Source organism: Salvelinus sp. IW2-2015, unplaced genomic scaffold (genome assembly GCF_002910315.2).
Source record: "Salvelinus sp. IW2-2015 unplaced genomic scaffold, ASM291031v2 Un_scaffold996, whole genome shotgun sequence".
Taxonomy (NCBI): Eukaryota; Metazoa; Chordata; class Actinopteri; order Salmoniformes; family Salmonidae; genus Salvelinus; species Salvelinus sp. IW2-2015.
In genome coordinates this window covers 340,121-356,945 of record NW_019942678.1, presented here as the reverse complement: position 1 = coordinate 356,945, position 16,825 = coordinate 340,121, and the positions used below count along the sequence as shown (strand labels likewise).

The 16,825-nt window shown below is 44.4% G+C and overlaps 1 protein-coding gene across 1 annotated transcript; it reads left to right on the top strand.

Moving 5' to 3' along the window:
• The first annotated feature begins 1,175 nt into the window (after positions 1 to 1,175).
• Positions 1,176 to 8,884, top strand: LOC112069380 (ganglioside GM2 activator). The gene is made up of 4 exons (XM_024136704.2): positions 1,176 to 1,486; positions 1,592 to 1,744; positions 4,243 to 4,425; positions 7,290 to 8,884. Exons 1-4 carry the CDS (start codon positions 1,388 to 1,390, stop codon positions 7,446 to 7,448), a joined length of 594 nt encoding a protein of 197 aa, XP_023992472.1. The 5' UTR covers positions 1,176 to 1,387; the 3' UTR covers positions 7,449 to 8,884.
• The last annotated feature ends 7,941 nt before the right edge of the window (positions 8,885 to 16,825 follow it).

The window sequence follows — 16,825 nt, the reverse complement described above, 5'->3', positions numbered from 1 at the left end:
ATATCTAATGCATCTGCAGAATATTAACCTGGTCAGCTTGTAGAACTTTTATAATCACTTTCCTATCTGGGATAAATGTTGTCAATGCATGACATTTAGGCTAATGACTGACTAGGTATAGGCTATATGACTGACTAGTATAGGCTATATGACTGACTAGTATAGGCTAATGACCTGACTAAGTATAGGCTATATGACTGACTAGGTATAGGCTATATGACTGACAAAAGCACTACTATAGTGTTATAACATCAGAAAATAACACTGAAAAGATTTTAAAATGTAAAATTCAAAACAACTTGTGCAAGTCACTGCTGGACTTTGCTTTCAGCATTGTTTACGATGTCAAATCTCTGAGAGTAGGCCATGCCATGGTGTTCACTGGGATTTGAGGCCATGCCATGGTGTTCACAGGGAGGTGAGGAAATAAAGACAACACCTCCATCTGGTGGTGGGAAGCAGATATACAGTACTGTAGAACAAGATGCCCGTAGACAAGTCTGCTACTGTAACTATAGACCAGCTACCTAGATAGGTGTAAACGTTGTCTTCAAAATACAGTGCCTCAGCCTAGCAACCAATTAAGCCTCTACATCTGCGTTGCTTACTCTCGTGGGTTTTAGGCTCGGTTTCTTTGTAGGCCTTTGTGACAACTGCTGTTGTAAATAGGTCTCTATAAATACATGTGATTGATTGATTGAAGTCTATCCCATTGGTTTAGCTGCAATGCTAGATGCTTGTTTTGGAACCTGGATTGGATACTAATGGATGTCAGTTTTGCTGAGATGTTTGGCTACTGTACTTAGAACTAAATCTGGCAACCACTGAATTGTCTTTATGCGGCGGACAGGCTATGAATTAGATTTGTTCACAAAAGCCTGTATCACAATTGATCAATCTAAAGAATAAAGACCAATTTCCTGATTGGAGGTATCAAGTGAGGGATTAAATTGATTACGAAAACTAACACATCTGGTAAATAAACTTCTGACTGTGGGAAGATCTCAACTGTGTCCTCCTCGCGTCCTCTCTCTCCTCGCCTCCTTCTCAAACCCCATTGGATGAGAGAGCCAGAGGTCCCGCCCATCTGACCTTTTCCTACAATGGGTTTTGAGAAGAAGGAGAGAGGAGCGAGGAGGCGAGGATACAATTAAGATTTGGCCGTTGACATTTGTGCCCGCTTTATGGAGCGTCCAGTTTGCGTTGATAAACACGGAAGTGGGACTGAAACGTGAAAACAAATCTTTACCGCACCGCCTCACAAAGTGTTATGACACAGTCATTACCGATTCCTTTTCAACGTGCACAATCTTAGTTTAAGCGATTTCTGCTGTTATTTTAATTAACCGTAATTATTTATAGTTCTGCTGTAGAGTAGATTAGCACAATGAAGAACTGTATTGCTGCTGTGATAACACTATGCATTGTAATGCAGGTGAATGGTGCTTTGGATTTCGAGAAAACGCGCACGGCATATTCTGCAAAGGCGAGTGAAATATCTTTAAATGTATTCAAATGTTGTTCAGTAACCTACGCTATCAATTCATTATGTATGGTATAGTAACATAGACTATTCAATGCTATTGCACAGATCTTTGGGTTCTCATGGGAGAACTGCGGTAAGCCAGACGACCCAGCGGTTCTGAAGACCCTAGCCCTGTCCCCGGATCCCATCACAGTTCCAGGGGACCTGACGGCCAGTGCGTCCGGGAACACAACGGTCGAGCTGGCCGCTCCMCTCGCTGTTAGTACTAAGCATGCACCAAGGGTCTCCTCCTAAAATGCTCAAATGAGATCTTGAATGCTATTTGATTTCTTATGAAGTATACTGATTTGTTTAGGTAGCCAGGAGTGGTGGAAAAAGTACCCAATTGTCATACTTAATAAAAGTAAAGATACCTTAATAGAAAATTACTCAAGTAAAAGTGAAAATGACCCAGTAAAATACTACTTGAGTAAAAGTCTAAAAATATTTGGATTTAAATATACTTAACTTAAGTATCAAAAGTAAATGTAATTGCTAAAATATACTTAAGTATCAAGAGTAAAAGTACAAGTATAAATAATTTAAAATTGCTAATATAAAGCAAACCAGATGGAATAATTGTCTTGTTTTATTTAATTAACGGATAGCCAGGGACATGCTCCAACACTCAGACATCATTTACAAACAAAGCATGTGTTTAGTGAGTCTGCCAGATCAGAGGCAGTAGAGATGACCAAGGATGTTCTCTTGATAAGTGTGTGAATAAGGCAATTTTCCTGTCCTGCTAAAGGAAAATGTATGGCGTAAAATGTACATAATTTTCTTTAGGAATGTAGCGAAGTAAAAGTAGTCAAAAATATCAAGAGTACAGATATCCCAAAAAACTACTTAAGTAGTACTTTAAAGTATTTTTACTTAAGGACTTTACAGCGCTGGTAGCTAGTGAATGTAATTAACCAACCATTAGTTTTTGAGATAGGCATATGATATTGCCTGTCTTTTTAATATATACATGTATATAGAATGAATAGGCTCTTCGTGGATAAAAATGGTCACAGTAAAAGCCAGTTGTACACACTATAGCCCTAATAAATCAGTTCTTCCTGAAAAACTTGCCAACAGAATTGAAAGCTGTTACTTAGCCATTTCAGTCTGTAGGCCTATTCAGACAGGTGAGAGCCTATTCCACTTTGTCTGTGTGTGTCTATTGTTGGCTCTGAGTGCTTCTGGGGGGCGCTGGGTAGTTCTGGGTGGCTCTGGGTGCTTCTGGGTGCTGTGTTGTTAAACAGGTAGAAACTTGCCTGGGGCAGGTTTGTCTGACTCACTGATCCCATGAGCTTCATGTGAGCAGCTCACCACATAAACCCCGCTCTGCTGCACTGATGACCCAAATAGATATAAAATGTACAGTATACTTCCTGATACAATGCTCACCCATACAATGTAGAGTTCACAAGAGAAGGGATGGCATTGGCAGTGGTGTGGGCAATGTTCTGATCAGGAATGCACCAATGTAACATTGTTGCATTTTGGAAGTTTTTGCAACAGACTGCTTTCACGTACTAGACATTCTGTTGTTCCTGAACTTGAGTTGCTTTAGTTGAAGCAATGCATAGAATTGTGACTTAACTGTTCTTCTTGGAAATCAATTACTTAGATCACAGTGCCAGATTATAATTTTCCTTCCCTACCAAGTAAAAAGGCGGTAACTGTTCATAGCGTGTAACTGAGAAAAATGTATTTTATTTACCTTGGTTTCACAGTATGCAGTTACTGCTAACATGACATCTTGGCCATGTTCTGTTATAATCTCCACCCGGCACAGCCAGAAGAGGACTGGCCACCCCTCATAGCCTGGTTCCTCTCTAGGTTTCTTCCTAGGTTTTGGCCTTTCTCTGGAGTTTTTCCTAGCCACCGTGCTTCTACACCTGCATTGCTTACTGTTTGGGGTTTTAGGCTGGGTTTTTGTACAGCACTTTGTGACATCAGCTGATGTAAGAAGGGCTTTATAAATACATTTGATTTGATTTGATTTGATGACCCCCATTTTTTCCAAAAGACAATACAATAGAGGCAGGTTACTTGTCCACATGATTAAGCATGTATTTAATGTAGCAAAAATGACATGAACTCATTTTCGACCAAATGAGCAGTTACTGCCTTTTAGCTTGGTAGGGCAGTAATAGCCTACCCCAAATTATTTTTAACATTGCAGAATTCCAATGGTGACATCATTGCAAGGGAAGAATATAACAGGTGCTTCTACACCTGCATTGCTTGCTGTTTGGGGTTTTAGGCTGGGTTTCTGTACAGCACTTTGAGATATCAGCTGATGTACGAAGGGCTATATAAATACATTTGATTTGATTTGATTTCTTCTTCTTCTTTGCTGTAAACGACTAGGGCTCAATGTTCAAGTCAAGAATAGCGTGGCATTAGACAAGGCTTTAAAACACCATGGCACTGGTCCTATTTTCTCCTCTTAGGTAACTTGACCAAGCTTGGTGGTACAACTATAAAATATAGTTTATTGACACTTTTTATTTTATTGATACTTTGTTTTTCATAACACCCTGGCCCTATTTAGGATGCAAATTGGCCAGTCAACAGTCGAACTGTAGTTAAATAACAGTATTTTGTCCATAGGTAAATGTAACCTTGTGATGGCCTACCTTGTGGATAGGTGTACTGTTACTGTAGCCTTCCATGTTTTTCCAGACATCCCACTTAACTGGCCCTATATATTTCTCTCTTAGGTGAATGTGACGCTGGAGAAGGAGGTGGCAGGGTTCTGGGTCAAGATCCCATGTCTGGAAGAGATAGGGAGCTGTCATTACACAGACGGCTGTGACCTGCTCAACCAGCTGATACCGCCAGGACAGGACTGTCCTGAACCTCTTCACACCTACGGCATCCCCTGCCACTGTCCCTTTAAAGCTGTGAGTCTATACTGTAGTCCATCCCCTGCCACTGTCCCTTTAAAGCTGTGAGTGTAACGGATGTGAATGGGTAGCTAGTGTAGGGTACCGGCTAATAGCGTTTCAATCAGTTACGTCACTTGCTCTGAAACCTAGAAGTAGTGTTGCCCTTGCTCTGCAAGAGCCGCGGCTTTTGTGGGCGATGGGTAACGACGCTTCGTGGGTGACTGTTTGTTGATGTGTGCAGAGGGTCCTGGTTCGCGCCCGTGTCGGGGCGAGGGACGGTCTAAAGTTTATACTGTTACATTGATGCTGTTGACCCGGATCACTGGTTGCTGCGGAAAAGGAGGAGGTTGTAAGGGGGGTGAGTGTAACGGATGTGAAATGGCTAGCTAGTTAGCGGGTATGCGCTAGTAGCATTTCAATCGGTTACGTCACTTGCTCTGAAACCTAGAAGTAGTGTTGCCCCTTGCTCTGCAAGAGCGCGGCTTTTGTGAGGCGATGGTAACGACGCTTCGTGGGTGACTGTTGTTGATGTGTGCAGAGGGTCCTGGTTCGCGCCCGTGTCGGGCGGGGGACGTACTAAAGTTATACTGTTACATGAGTCTATACTGTAGTCCATCCCCTGCCACTGTCCCTTTAAAGCTGTGAGTCCATCCCCTGCCACTGTCCTTTAACGCTGTGAGTCTATACTGTAGTCCATCCCCTGCCACTGACCCTTGCAAGCTGTGAGTCTCGAGTTGTGGTCGTGTTCATAAGGGACATTATTGAAACCTTTTTGCAATTAAAAATTATCATGAGCGTTCCTGGTCCTTCTATGGGATGGGCGTTCTGGTTCCTTCTATAGCATGGGCGTTCCTGTCGTCTATAGGCATGGGCGTTCCTGGTCCTCTATAGGAATGGGCGTTCCTGTCCGTCTATAGGCATGGGCGTTCCTGTCCTCTATAGGCAGGGCGTTCTGGTCCTCTATAGGCATGGGCGTTCCTGGTCCTTCTATAGGATGGGCGTTCCTAGTCTTCTATAGGCATGGGCGTGTCCTGGTCCTCTATAGCTGGACGTTTGGTCTCTTCTATAGGCATGGGCGTTCCTGTCCCTCTATAGGCATGGGGCGTTCCTGGTCTCTATGGCATGGGTGTTCCTGGTTCTTCTATAGGCATGGGCGTTCCTAGTCCCTGTCTATAGACATGGACGTTCCCTGGTCTTCTATAGGCATGGGTGTTCCTAGTCCTTCTATAACGGCAGTCGGGCTTCCTGTCCTTCTATAGACGATGGAGTTCTAGTCCTTTAATAGGCATGGGATGTTCTAGTCGTTCATAGGCATGGGGCTCTCTAGTTCTTCTATAGGCATGGTGTTTTCTAGTCTTCTTACGGCATGGGGCGTTCTGGTCCTTCTATAGCATGGGCGTTTCCTGGTCTTCTATAGGCATGGGCGTCTCTGGTCCTCTATAGCACATGGGCGTTCCTGGTCCCTTCATAGGCACTGGGGGCGTCCTGGGTCCGTCTATAGGCATGGGCGTTCCTAAGTCCTTCTATAGGCTGGGTTCCATGTCCCTATAGCATGGGCGTTCTGTCTTCTATAGACATGGGCGTTCCTAGCTCTTCTATAGGCATGGCGTTCGGTCCCTCTATAGGAATGGGCGTTCTAGTCCTTCTATAGATGGGCGTTCCTAGTCTTCTATAGACATGGGCGTTCCTGGTCCCTCTATAGCATGGCGTTTCTGGTCCTTCTATGGGGAGCGGCGTTCCTGGTCCTTCTATAGACATGGGCGGTTCCCGGTCGCTTTCATGACATGGACGTTCCTGTCTTCTATAGACATGGGCGTTCCTGTCCTTCTATAGCATGGACTTCTGTCCTTATAGACATGGGCGTTCCGGTCCTTCTATAGACATGGACGTTTGCCTGTCCCTCTATTAGACATGGGGGTTCCTCGGGGTCCCCTCTATAGACATGGGCGTTCCTAGTCCTTCTAATAGGCATGGGCGTTCCGGTCTTCTATAGACATGACGTTCCTGGTCCTTCTATAGACATGGGCGTTCTGGTCTTCTATAGGCATGGACGTTCGGTCCTTCTATAGGCCATGGACGTTCCTTGGTCCTCTATAGGCATGGGCGTTTCCTGGTCCCTCATAGGCATTGCGGTCCTGGTCCTCTTAGGCATGGACGTTCCTGGTCCCTCTATAGGATCGTTCCGGCCCTATAGATGCGTCCTCCTTGCAGGCTTCCCGTCTCTATAGAGGCATGGGCGTCCTTGGTCCTCTATAGGCATTGGCTTCTGTCCTCTATAGACATGGGCGTTCCTGGTCCCTCTATAGGCATATCTGTCCATTTTCGTCCATTTGGTGCCTTTTGAACACAACCCTCCTACATGGTTTGTGTTGTGGAAAGTACCTGTTATTCAGTGGTTACCGCTTAGTCTACTTCCCTCTTTCATATCCTCATCAGAGCAATGTAGTGAATGTCCATTGATGGCACTGTGAATGATTGGTAACAGAGTGCTGTTTGTTGAACAGCAGCTAGACAAACAACAAAACGTTCTCTTAATGTTTTGAACATTTGCGCTTAACTCTGTTCTGTTGCTCAGTACTCATTCTGTTTTTCCTCAAGGATACGTTTTTTCTGTTTACTCAATGTCTATTGTGTTCAAATGACCTATTTTCTCTCTCCTGAGGGTGCATACCTTTTCTATACAGTAAAACATGCTTCGCTCAAAGGCTGTGTCCCAAATGACACCTTATCCCTGTATATATTTTGACCAAGGTGCACTACCTTTGAATAGAGCCCTATGGGCCTTGGTCATAAGTAGTGCACTATATAGGGTATAKGATGCCATTTGGGACGAAGTGGAAGTGTATTGGTTGAAACCTCTATTTCCTGTCTGTTCTAAGGGGGTATACACACTACCAGAGTCAGACTTCTACCTCCCTGACATTGACCTGCCTTACTGGCTGACCAACGGACACTACAGAGTACAAGGAGTGCTGGGAGCTATGGAGAAAGAACTGGGCTGCCTCAAAATCACCTTCTCTGTCCACTCTAATTACTAAACAACGGATAAATGATCTTCTCTTTCCACTCTAATTAAATGGTGGATAAATTACCTTCTCTTTCCACTCTAATAACTAAATGATGGATACATGACCTTCTCTGCACACTCTAATTAAATGGTGGATACATTAACTTCTCTGCCCACTCTAATTAAATGGTGGATAAATGACCTTCTCTGCCCACTCTAATTAAATGGTGGATAAATGACCTTCTCTGCCCACTCTAATTAAATGGTGGATAAATGACCTTCTCTGCCCACTCTAATTAAATGGTGGATAAATGACCTTCTCTGCCCACTCTAATTAAATGATGGATAAATGACCTTCTCTGCCCACTCTAATTAAATGGTGGATAAATTACCTTCTCTGCCCACTCTAATTAAATGGTGGATACAGGAAACATTATGTACCATTCAATGAGCTGGTGTACTGACATTTTGTCTTCTTTATTCTGAAGGGAACTTCTGCTCTCATCTCATCAAACCGCCAATTAAACTGCTCTAGGATCAGTTTCACCTTTACAGTCGTAATGAATAAGAGGGGGGGGGGGACCTGATCCTAGATCAGTACTCTAAAATGCTTTGTGGATACTGGCCCTGCACCAAACAAGCAGTAACTGAGCTGCTACTGTAGTGGTACTGTAGTTTAGGATACAATTCAGACTCACTTTCAGGTAAAACAGTTAAGTTTTTGCATGGCTTCCTACTGTACTGCTATGAACTTGTCATAACCAGTATGTTTCTTTTTCATAATGTTTTACACTGTCTTTTTTATACAGAATTATTTTTATTAGATTTCTTCTCAAGGGTGAATGGCTGTGGGTATGCTTCTATTGGTCATCGGCTTTTACCCTGGGTAAGGTACTGGTCACATGACTAGTCGTTTTAGGAGTTTTTAATTGTGACAGTCGTTTCTAGCTGATGCTTACTGTGTCATCATTTTTGGTTCTATGGGTCGTAATGCTACTTCCTGTTTCTAGTGGTGATACTTCTGATTTTACAACCCCTGGGAATATGTTGTTCTTCCTGTTGATGGTGTATTGATCTGTTTTTTTCTGAAGGTGTTTTATTGTTGACATGTTCAAAGTGCCTAAATAGACATGCTGGAAATGAGATCTGCGAATCAGGTGGGACTGTGTGATGTTTCAAAGGGAAATGGAATGAAAGCAGCCAATCAATTCCTTCCCTCGTATAACACTGTACCAATAGGCTAATCCTATTCTATAACCAATTAAAGTGTTGTAAGGAATGTAAGTGCACTTCCTATCTTAAATAATAATTCTAATGAAATGGTTATCAAGTATAGAAGTCTTAATTAAGGAATCAACACGAAAAATTGCACCTTGATTACTTAGAAATGACATGCTGTAATATGTTGGTCAATATTTCACTGTAAAAACTTCTTTTTTTTTCAATAAAATAAAATSCTATATGTTGGTAAGTCTTTTGTTTTCTGAAATGCATTACTGTATTGCGCAATCAAGGTGTCCAGAATTTGAATCTCTGCAGTTTCACAGGATGGCCACAGGATGGCACTAGAGGTTAAACGTTGAATACATGATGGATATGTTAGTACCTAATCTTTCTGATGTTGACCAGTCAGTCTGCAGTTGGAAATCCACTCTTTGTGTCCTCATTCCTGATTTTTACAGGGTGTACTCCAATTCACTTTAAACTAACAGATGTCCAGGTGCTCTGTAGCCTCTCTCTCTCTCTCTCTCTCTCTATAGCTCTCGCTCTCCCCTCCATCTCTCCCTCTCTCTCCTTCTCAAAATATGTCTCAGAGCAGATGCCTCATTTGAGAGGCCCAGTCTGTTTTCTATAGCTAGCAATTGAGCACAGTAATAATAATAATAATGATTACTGTTTGGACACAAGTTGTGTTTTATAACTCTCAGTCTTCCTTCCCCTATAACAAAGATATGAAATAGAAAGCAAGAAGAGTTTACAAGTTCTGTTTACTCCTGCAAACTGTTAGTGTTTAACAGCTTATGATTTCCTGTAAGCCCTGCATGTATATTCTATTTCCTGTTTGTACCCTCCCCTCATATCTATAAACTTCCTGTATGTACCCTCCCCTCACGTCTATAAACTTCCTGTATGTACCCTTCCCTCATGTCTATAAACTTCCTGTATGTACCCTCCCCTCATGTCTAGAAACATCCTGTCACGTTCTGACCATAGTTCTTTTGTGTTTTTGTTGTTTTAGTGTTGGTCAGGACGTGAGCTGAGTGGGCATTCTATGTTGTGTGTCTAGTTTTCCTATTTCTATGTTTGGCCTGATATGGTTCTCAATCAGAGGCAGGTGTTAGTCATTGTCTCTGATTGGGAACCATATTTAGGTAGCCTGTTTTGTGTTGGAGTTTGTGGGTGGTTGTCTTCTGTCTTTGTGTTCATTGCACCAGATAGGACTGTTTTCGGTTAGATTCACTTTTGTTATTTTGTATTGTGTCTTGTTCAGTTGTTTATTATTAAAACATGGACACTAACTACGCTGCGTCTTGGTCCGATCCCTGCTCTTCAGACGAAGAGAAGGAAATCTGCCGTTACAGAACCACCCACCAAAAAAGGACCAAGCAGCGTGGCAAGGGACAGCAGCGGCAGCGGCCAAGTACACAGGACTCCTGGACATGGGAGGAAATTCTGGACGGTAAGGGACCCTGGGTTCAAGCTGGAGAATATCGCCGCCCTCGTGAAGAGCTGGAGGCAGCTAAAGTCGAGAGGCGGTGGTATGAGGAGGCAGCGCGGAAGCGTGGCTGGAAGCCAGAGAGGCAGCCCCAAAAATGTATTGGGGGGGGGGCTAAAGGGGAGTGTGGCGAAGTCAGGTAGGAGACCTGCGCCAACTTCCCGGGCTTACCGTGGAGAGCGAGAGTACGGGCAGATACCGTGTTATGCGGAAGAGCACACGGTGTCTCCTGTACGTGTGCATAGCCCGGTGCGGTACATCCCAGCTCCCCGTATCGGCCGGGCTAGAGTGGGCATCGAGCCAGGTGTCATGAAGCCGGCTCAACGCATCTGGTCTCCGGTGCGTCTCCTTGGGCCGGTGTACATGGCACCAGCCTTACGCATGGTGTCCCCCGTTCGCCAGCACAGCACAGGGCTAAGGGGAGTATTCAACCAGGTAAGGTTGGGCAGGCTCGGTGCTCAAGAGCTCCAGTACGCCTTCACTCTGTACAGTAAGCTGAGTCCTCTGTTGTGACTAGAGGGAAATATTAACCACTGTGTACAGGAAGCTGGGTCCTCTGTTGTGACCAGAGGGAATATTAAACACTGTACAGGAAGCTTGGTCCTCTGTTGTGACCAGAGGGGAATATTAAACACTGTGTACAGGAAGCTGGGTCCTCTGTTGTGACCAGAGGGAAATATTAAACACTGTGTACAGGAAGCTACCTCCCGGGTGGCGCAGTGGTCTAGGGCACTGCATCGCAGTGCTAGCTGCGCCACCAGAGTCTCTGGGTTCGCGCCCAGGCTCTGTCGCAGCCGGCCGCAACCGGGAGATCCGTGGGGCGACGCACAATTGGCATAGCGTCGTCCGGGTTAGGGAGGGTTTGGCCGGTAGGGGTAGGGATCCTTGTCTCTCAGTATGCAAAAAAAAAAAAAAAAAAAAAATGTGAATAAAAATGTATGCACTCTACTGTAAGTCGCCTGGATAAAGCGTCTGCCTCTTGGCCCGTTAGGGATATCCTTGTCTCATATGATAAAAATGTAAAAAATGTATGCACTCCTAACTGTAAGTCGCTCCTGGAAAGAGCGTCTGCTAATATAAATAATAAAAATGAAGCTGGATCCTCTGTTGACAGAGGAAATATTAAACACTGTACAGGAAGCTGGCCTGTTGTATCAGAGAGAAAATTAAACACTGTACAGGACTGTCCCTGTTGACCAGGAATATAAACACTGTACGAACTGCCTCTTGTGCCAGAGAAATTATTAACACTGTGACAGAAGCTGGTCCTCTGTTTGACCAGAGGGAAATATAAACACTGTACAGGAAGCTGGGTCCTCTTGTGACCAGAGGGGAATATTAAAACACTGTACAGGAAGCTGTGTCCTCTGTTGGACCAGAGGGATATTAAACCTGGTACAGAAGCTGGTCCTCTGTTGTGACCAGAGGAATATTAAACACTGTACAGAAACTGGGTCCTCTGTGATTGTGACCAGAGGGAATATTAAACACTGTACAGGAACTGGGTCCTCTGTTTGACCAGAGGGAATATTAAACACTGTTACAGGAACTGGTCCTCCTCTTGTGACCAGAGGGAAATATAAACACTGTACATGAAGCTGGGTCCTCTTTGACCAGAGGGATAATAAACACTGTGTACAGGAAGCTGGGTCCTCTGTTGTGACCAGAGGAAATATAAACACTGTACAGGAAGCTGGGTCCTCTGTTGTGACCAGAGGGAAATATTAAACAATGTGTTACCCTTCCAGAGAGTTCTCACTCAGTCTCCGAGAACAATGGATCCTTCCCAAATGGCACCCTATTCCCCTATGGGCCCTTGTCAAAAGTAGTGCACCCTATTCCCCTATGGGCCCTGGTCAAAAGTAGTGCACCCTATTCCCCTATGGGCCCTGGTCAAAAGTAGTGTACCCTATTCCCCTATGGGCCCTGGTCAAAAGTAGTGCAGTATCAAATCAAGTTTTATTTGTCACATGCACCAAATACAACAGGTGTAGACCTTACAGTGAAATGCTTACTTACAAGCCCTTAACCAACAATGCAGTTTTAAGAAAAATACCAAAAAATAAAAGTATAAAAATAAAAGTAACAAATAATTAAAGAGCAGCAGTAAAATAACAACAGCGAGGCTACAGTTGACGTCGGAAGTTTATACACACTTAGGTTGAAAAAACTAAACTAAACTAAAACTTGTTTTTCAACCACTCCACAAATTTCTTGTTAACAAACTATAGTTTTGGCAAGTCGGTTAGGACATCTACTTTGTGCATAGTACGCAAGGATAAACACCATTGGACCACGCAGCCATCATACCGCTCAGGAAAGAGACGCGTTCTGTCTCCTGGAGATGAACGTACTTTCGTACGAAAAGTGCAAATCAATCCCAGAACAACAGCAAAGGACATTGTGAAGATTCTGGAGGAAACAGGTACAAAAGTATCTATATCCACAGTAAAACGAGTCCCATATCGACATAACCTGAAAGGCCGCTCAGCAAGGAAGAAGCCACTGCTCCAAAACCGCCATAAAAAAAACAGACTACGGTTTGCAACTGCACATGGGGACAAAGATCGTACTTTTTGGAGAAAGGTCTGATGAAACAAAAATAGAACTGTTTGGCCATAATGACCCTCGTTATGTTTGGAGGAAAATGGGGGAGGCTTGCAAGCTGAAGATCACCATCCCAACCGTGAAACACAGGGGTGGCAGCATCATGTTGTGGGGGTGCTTTGCTGCAGGAGGGACTGGTGCACTTCACAAAATAGATGGCATCATGAGGGAGGAAAATTATGTGGATATATTGAAGCAACATCTCAAGACATCAGTCAGGAAGTTAAAGCTTGGTCGCAAATGGGTCTTCCAAATGAACAATGACCCCAAGCATACTTCTAAAGTTGTTTGGCAAATGGCTTAAGGACAACAAAGTCAAGGTATTGGAGTGGCCAATCACAAACCCCCTGACCTCAATCCTATAGAAACATTTGTGGGCAGAACCTGAAAAAGCATGTGCTGAGCAAGGAGGCCTACCAACCTTGCCTCAGTTACACCAGCTCTGTCAGGAGGGAATGTGCCAGATTTCACCCAATTATTGGGAAGCTTGTTGGAAGACTACCTGAACGTTTGACCCAAGTTACAATTTAAAAGGCAATATGCTACCAAATACTAATTGAGTTGTATGTAAACTTATTGACCCACTGGGAATGTTGATGGAAATAAATAAAGCTGAATATAAATCATTCTCATCTACTGTTATTTTGACATTTCACATTCTTAAAAATAAAAGAGGTGACTCCTAATGACATAAGACAGGGGAATTTCTACTAAGGATTAAAATGTCAGGAATTGTTGAAAAACTGAGTTTAAATGTATTTTGGCTTAAGGTGTATGAAACTTCCGACTTCAAAACTGTATATACAGGGGGTACCTGTCACGTTCTGATCTGTTTTCACCTGTCCCTTGTTGCTGTCCTCCACTCCTCCAGGTGTCCGCTTGCTTATCCCGTGTATTTATCCTGTGTTTTTCCTGTCTTCTGTGCGAGTGTATTTATCCCTGGTGTTTTCCTGTCTCTCTGTGCCAGTCACCAGTTAATTTTCCCTGTGTTTCCTGTCTCTCTGTGCCAGTTGTATTTATCCTGTGTTTCCTGTCTCTCTGTGCCAGTGTATTTATCCCTGTTTCCTGTCTCTCTGTGCCAGTTTATTTTCCTGTGTTTCCTGTCTCGCTGTGCCAGTGTATTTATCCTGTGTTTCCTGTCTCTTCTGTGCCCGTGTATTTATCCCTGTGTTTCCTGTCTCTCTGTGCCAGTGTATTTATCCCTGTGTTTCCTGTCTCTCTGTGCCAGTGTATTTATCCCTGTGTTTCCTGCTCTCTCTGTGCCAGTGTATTTATCCCTGTGTTTCCTGTCTCTCTGTGCCAGTGTATTTATCCCTGTGTTCCTGTCTCTCTGTGCCAGTGTATTTATCCCTGTGTTTCCTGTCTCTCTGGTGCCAGTGTATTTTTATCCCTGTGTTTCCTGTCTCTCTGTGCCAGTGTATTTATCCCTGTGTTTGCCCTGTCCTCTCTGTGCCCGGACCAGCGGTTCTCCTAGCTCCTTTTCCCCAGTCTCTGTTTTTCCTAGCCCTCCTGGTTTTGACCCTTGCCTGTCCTGATTGCCGAACCCGCCTGCCTGACCATCTGCCTGTTCTTGACCTCGAGCCTACCTATCCCCTTGTACTGTTTGGACTCTGACAGTGGTTTATGAACTCTCGCCTGTCCCGACCTACCTTTTGCCCACCCGTTTGTTATAATAAATATCGGAGCTCAATCCTCTGCTCCTGTGTCTGCATTTGGGTCTCGCCTTGTGCCTCTTATAGTACCAGTACAGAGTCAATATGTGGGGCACCGGTTAGTCGAAGTATTTGAGGTTAATTATGTATATGTGGGTAGAGTTATTAAAGTGACTATGCAAATAATAACAGAGAGCAGCAACAGTGTAAATGGGGGGGGGGGGGCAATGCAAATATTCTGGATAGCCATTTGATTAGATGTTTCAGGAGTCTTATGGCTTGGGTAGAAGCTGTTTAGAAGCCTCTTGGACCTAAACTTGATGCTCCGGTTACCGTTTGCCGTGCCGTAGCAGAGAGAACAGTCTATGACTAGGGTGGCTAGAGTCTTTGACCATTTTTTAGGGCCTTCCTGTGACACCGCCTGGTATAGAGGTCCTGGATGGCAGGAAGCTTGGCCTCAGTGATTGTACTGGGCTGTACGCACTACTGTCTATATCGCCTTACGGTCAGATGCTGAGCAGTTGCCATACCAGGCAGTGATGCAACCGGTCAGGATGCTCTCGATGGTGCAGCTGTAGAACTTTTTGAGGATATGGGGACCCATGCCAAATCTTTTTTAGTCTCCTGAGAGGAAATAGGTTTTTGTCGTGCCCTCTTCACGACTGTCTTGGTGTGCTTGGACCATGTTAGTTTGTTGGTGATGTGGACGCAAGGAACTTTGAAACTCTCAACCCTGCTCCACTACAGCCCTATCGATTGAGAAATGGTGGCGTGCTGGTCCTCCTTTTCTGGTAGTCGAACAATCATCTCCTTTGGTCTTGATTCATGTTGAGGGAAGAGGTTGTTGGTTTCTTGCGCCCATAATGTTAGGTCCTCGGACCTCCTCCCTATAAGTCACTATAGGGAATTAGGGTGCCATTTGGACTTGCGAAATGCTATCATGCTGGCAAAGGAAAAACTTGGCGGATGGCTACCCTCTGATGTCTGGTCCTCTCTAGCCTCTGATGTCTGGTCCTCTACCCTCCTGTCTGGTCCTCCTACCCTCTGATGTCTGGTCCTCCTACCCTCCTGATGTCTGGCCCTCCTACCCTCCTGATGTCTGGTCCTCCTACTCCTGCTGATGTCTGGTCCTCCTACCCTCCTGATGTCTGGTCCTCCCTACCCTTCCTGGATGTCTGGTCCTCCTACCCTCGCTGATGTCTGGTTCCTCCCTCCTGATGTCTGGTCCTCCTACCCTCCTGATGTCTGGTCCTCCTACCCTCCTGATGTCTGGTCCTCCTACCCTCCTGATGTCTGGTCCTTCTACCCTCCTGATGTCTGGTCCTCCTACCCTCCTACCCTCATATCGTGCTTCAGCTTTATGAGGGTTTATTATGCAAAGACCTTTATGCCTCCACAATCACATTCCCTGGGGCATGACTTTCCAAATGCCAAGTCCTATAAAAATACACTCTACTGCTGATCACTTTGAAGACAATGTGTATTAGGCTACAGTAGACTACTACTGAAAACTAAATATTTGGCTTATGACTTGAATTCATTGTATTTGTTAAAAGATAGTAACTGTTCATGCATGGTGGATATGGAGGTTCACATCTACTTATAAACTCTTACACATTGGTGAAAGTTTATACCGTGAGTCTATGTGGGGAAACTAAATATCCAGCATGTATAAACAGTTATTGGCTCTTACATAAAATGCCCTATTCACACATACAATGAACTAGATAGTCTTAGTCTACTGTTCCTTAACTATTTGGAAGTATTCCATCCTAATACACATTGTCTTCAAAGTGATCAGCACCCTAAGCATATGACTATAGGATTGGTATTAAAAAGTCATGGCCCGACAATCTTTTTTTTTTTTTTTCATCCTTCTTTTCCACCTTCACTTTGGGAAAGTCATCATTTCCTGTCCTTGTGCTCTAGTAATGATAAAGGAAGGATGTCACCTCCCTTCTCCTCCCTCTTTCCAGTGTCCATTGAGGCCCTCTTTGTCAGATAAATGATTAGGCCTACCAATGACAATGACCCTTCCAGATGATCTCTTTCCTCTTGCCAGAGGCCTTATCGAGGCTAGCCTGATTCCAGATCTGTTTGTGCTGCTTTGCCAACTCCTATGGTCATTGTCACACTGCACAAACATTAGTTGGCAAGACAGCGCCAACAGATCTGGGACCAGGATGGTTTATAGGTCCAGGGGTGCGTACGGGTTCTATAGGTCCAGTGGTGCGTACGGGTTCTATAGGTCCAGTGGTGTGTACGGGTTCTATAGGTCCAGTGGTGTGTACAGGTTCTATAGGTCCAGGGGTGGTGTACGGGTTCTATAGGTCCAGTGGTGTGTACGAGGCCTATATCGGTCCAGGGGTGCGTACGGGTTCTATAGGTCCAGTGGTGTGTACGGGTTTATAGGTCCAGTGTGTGGTACAGGTT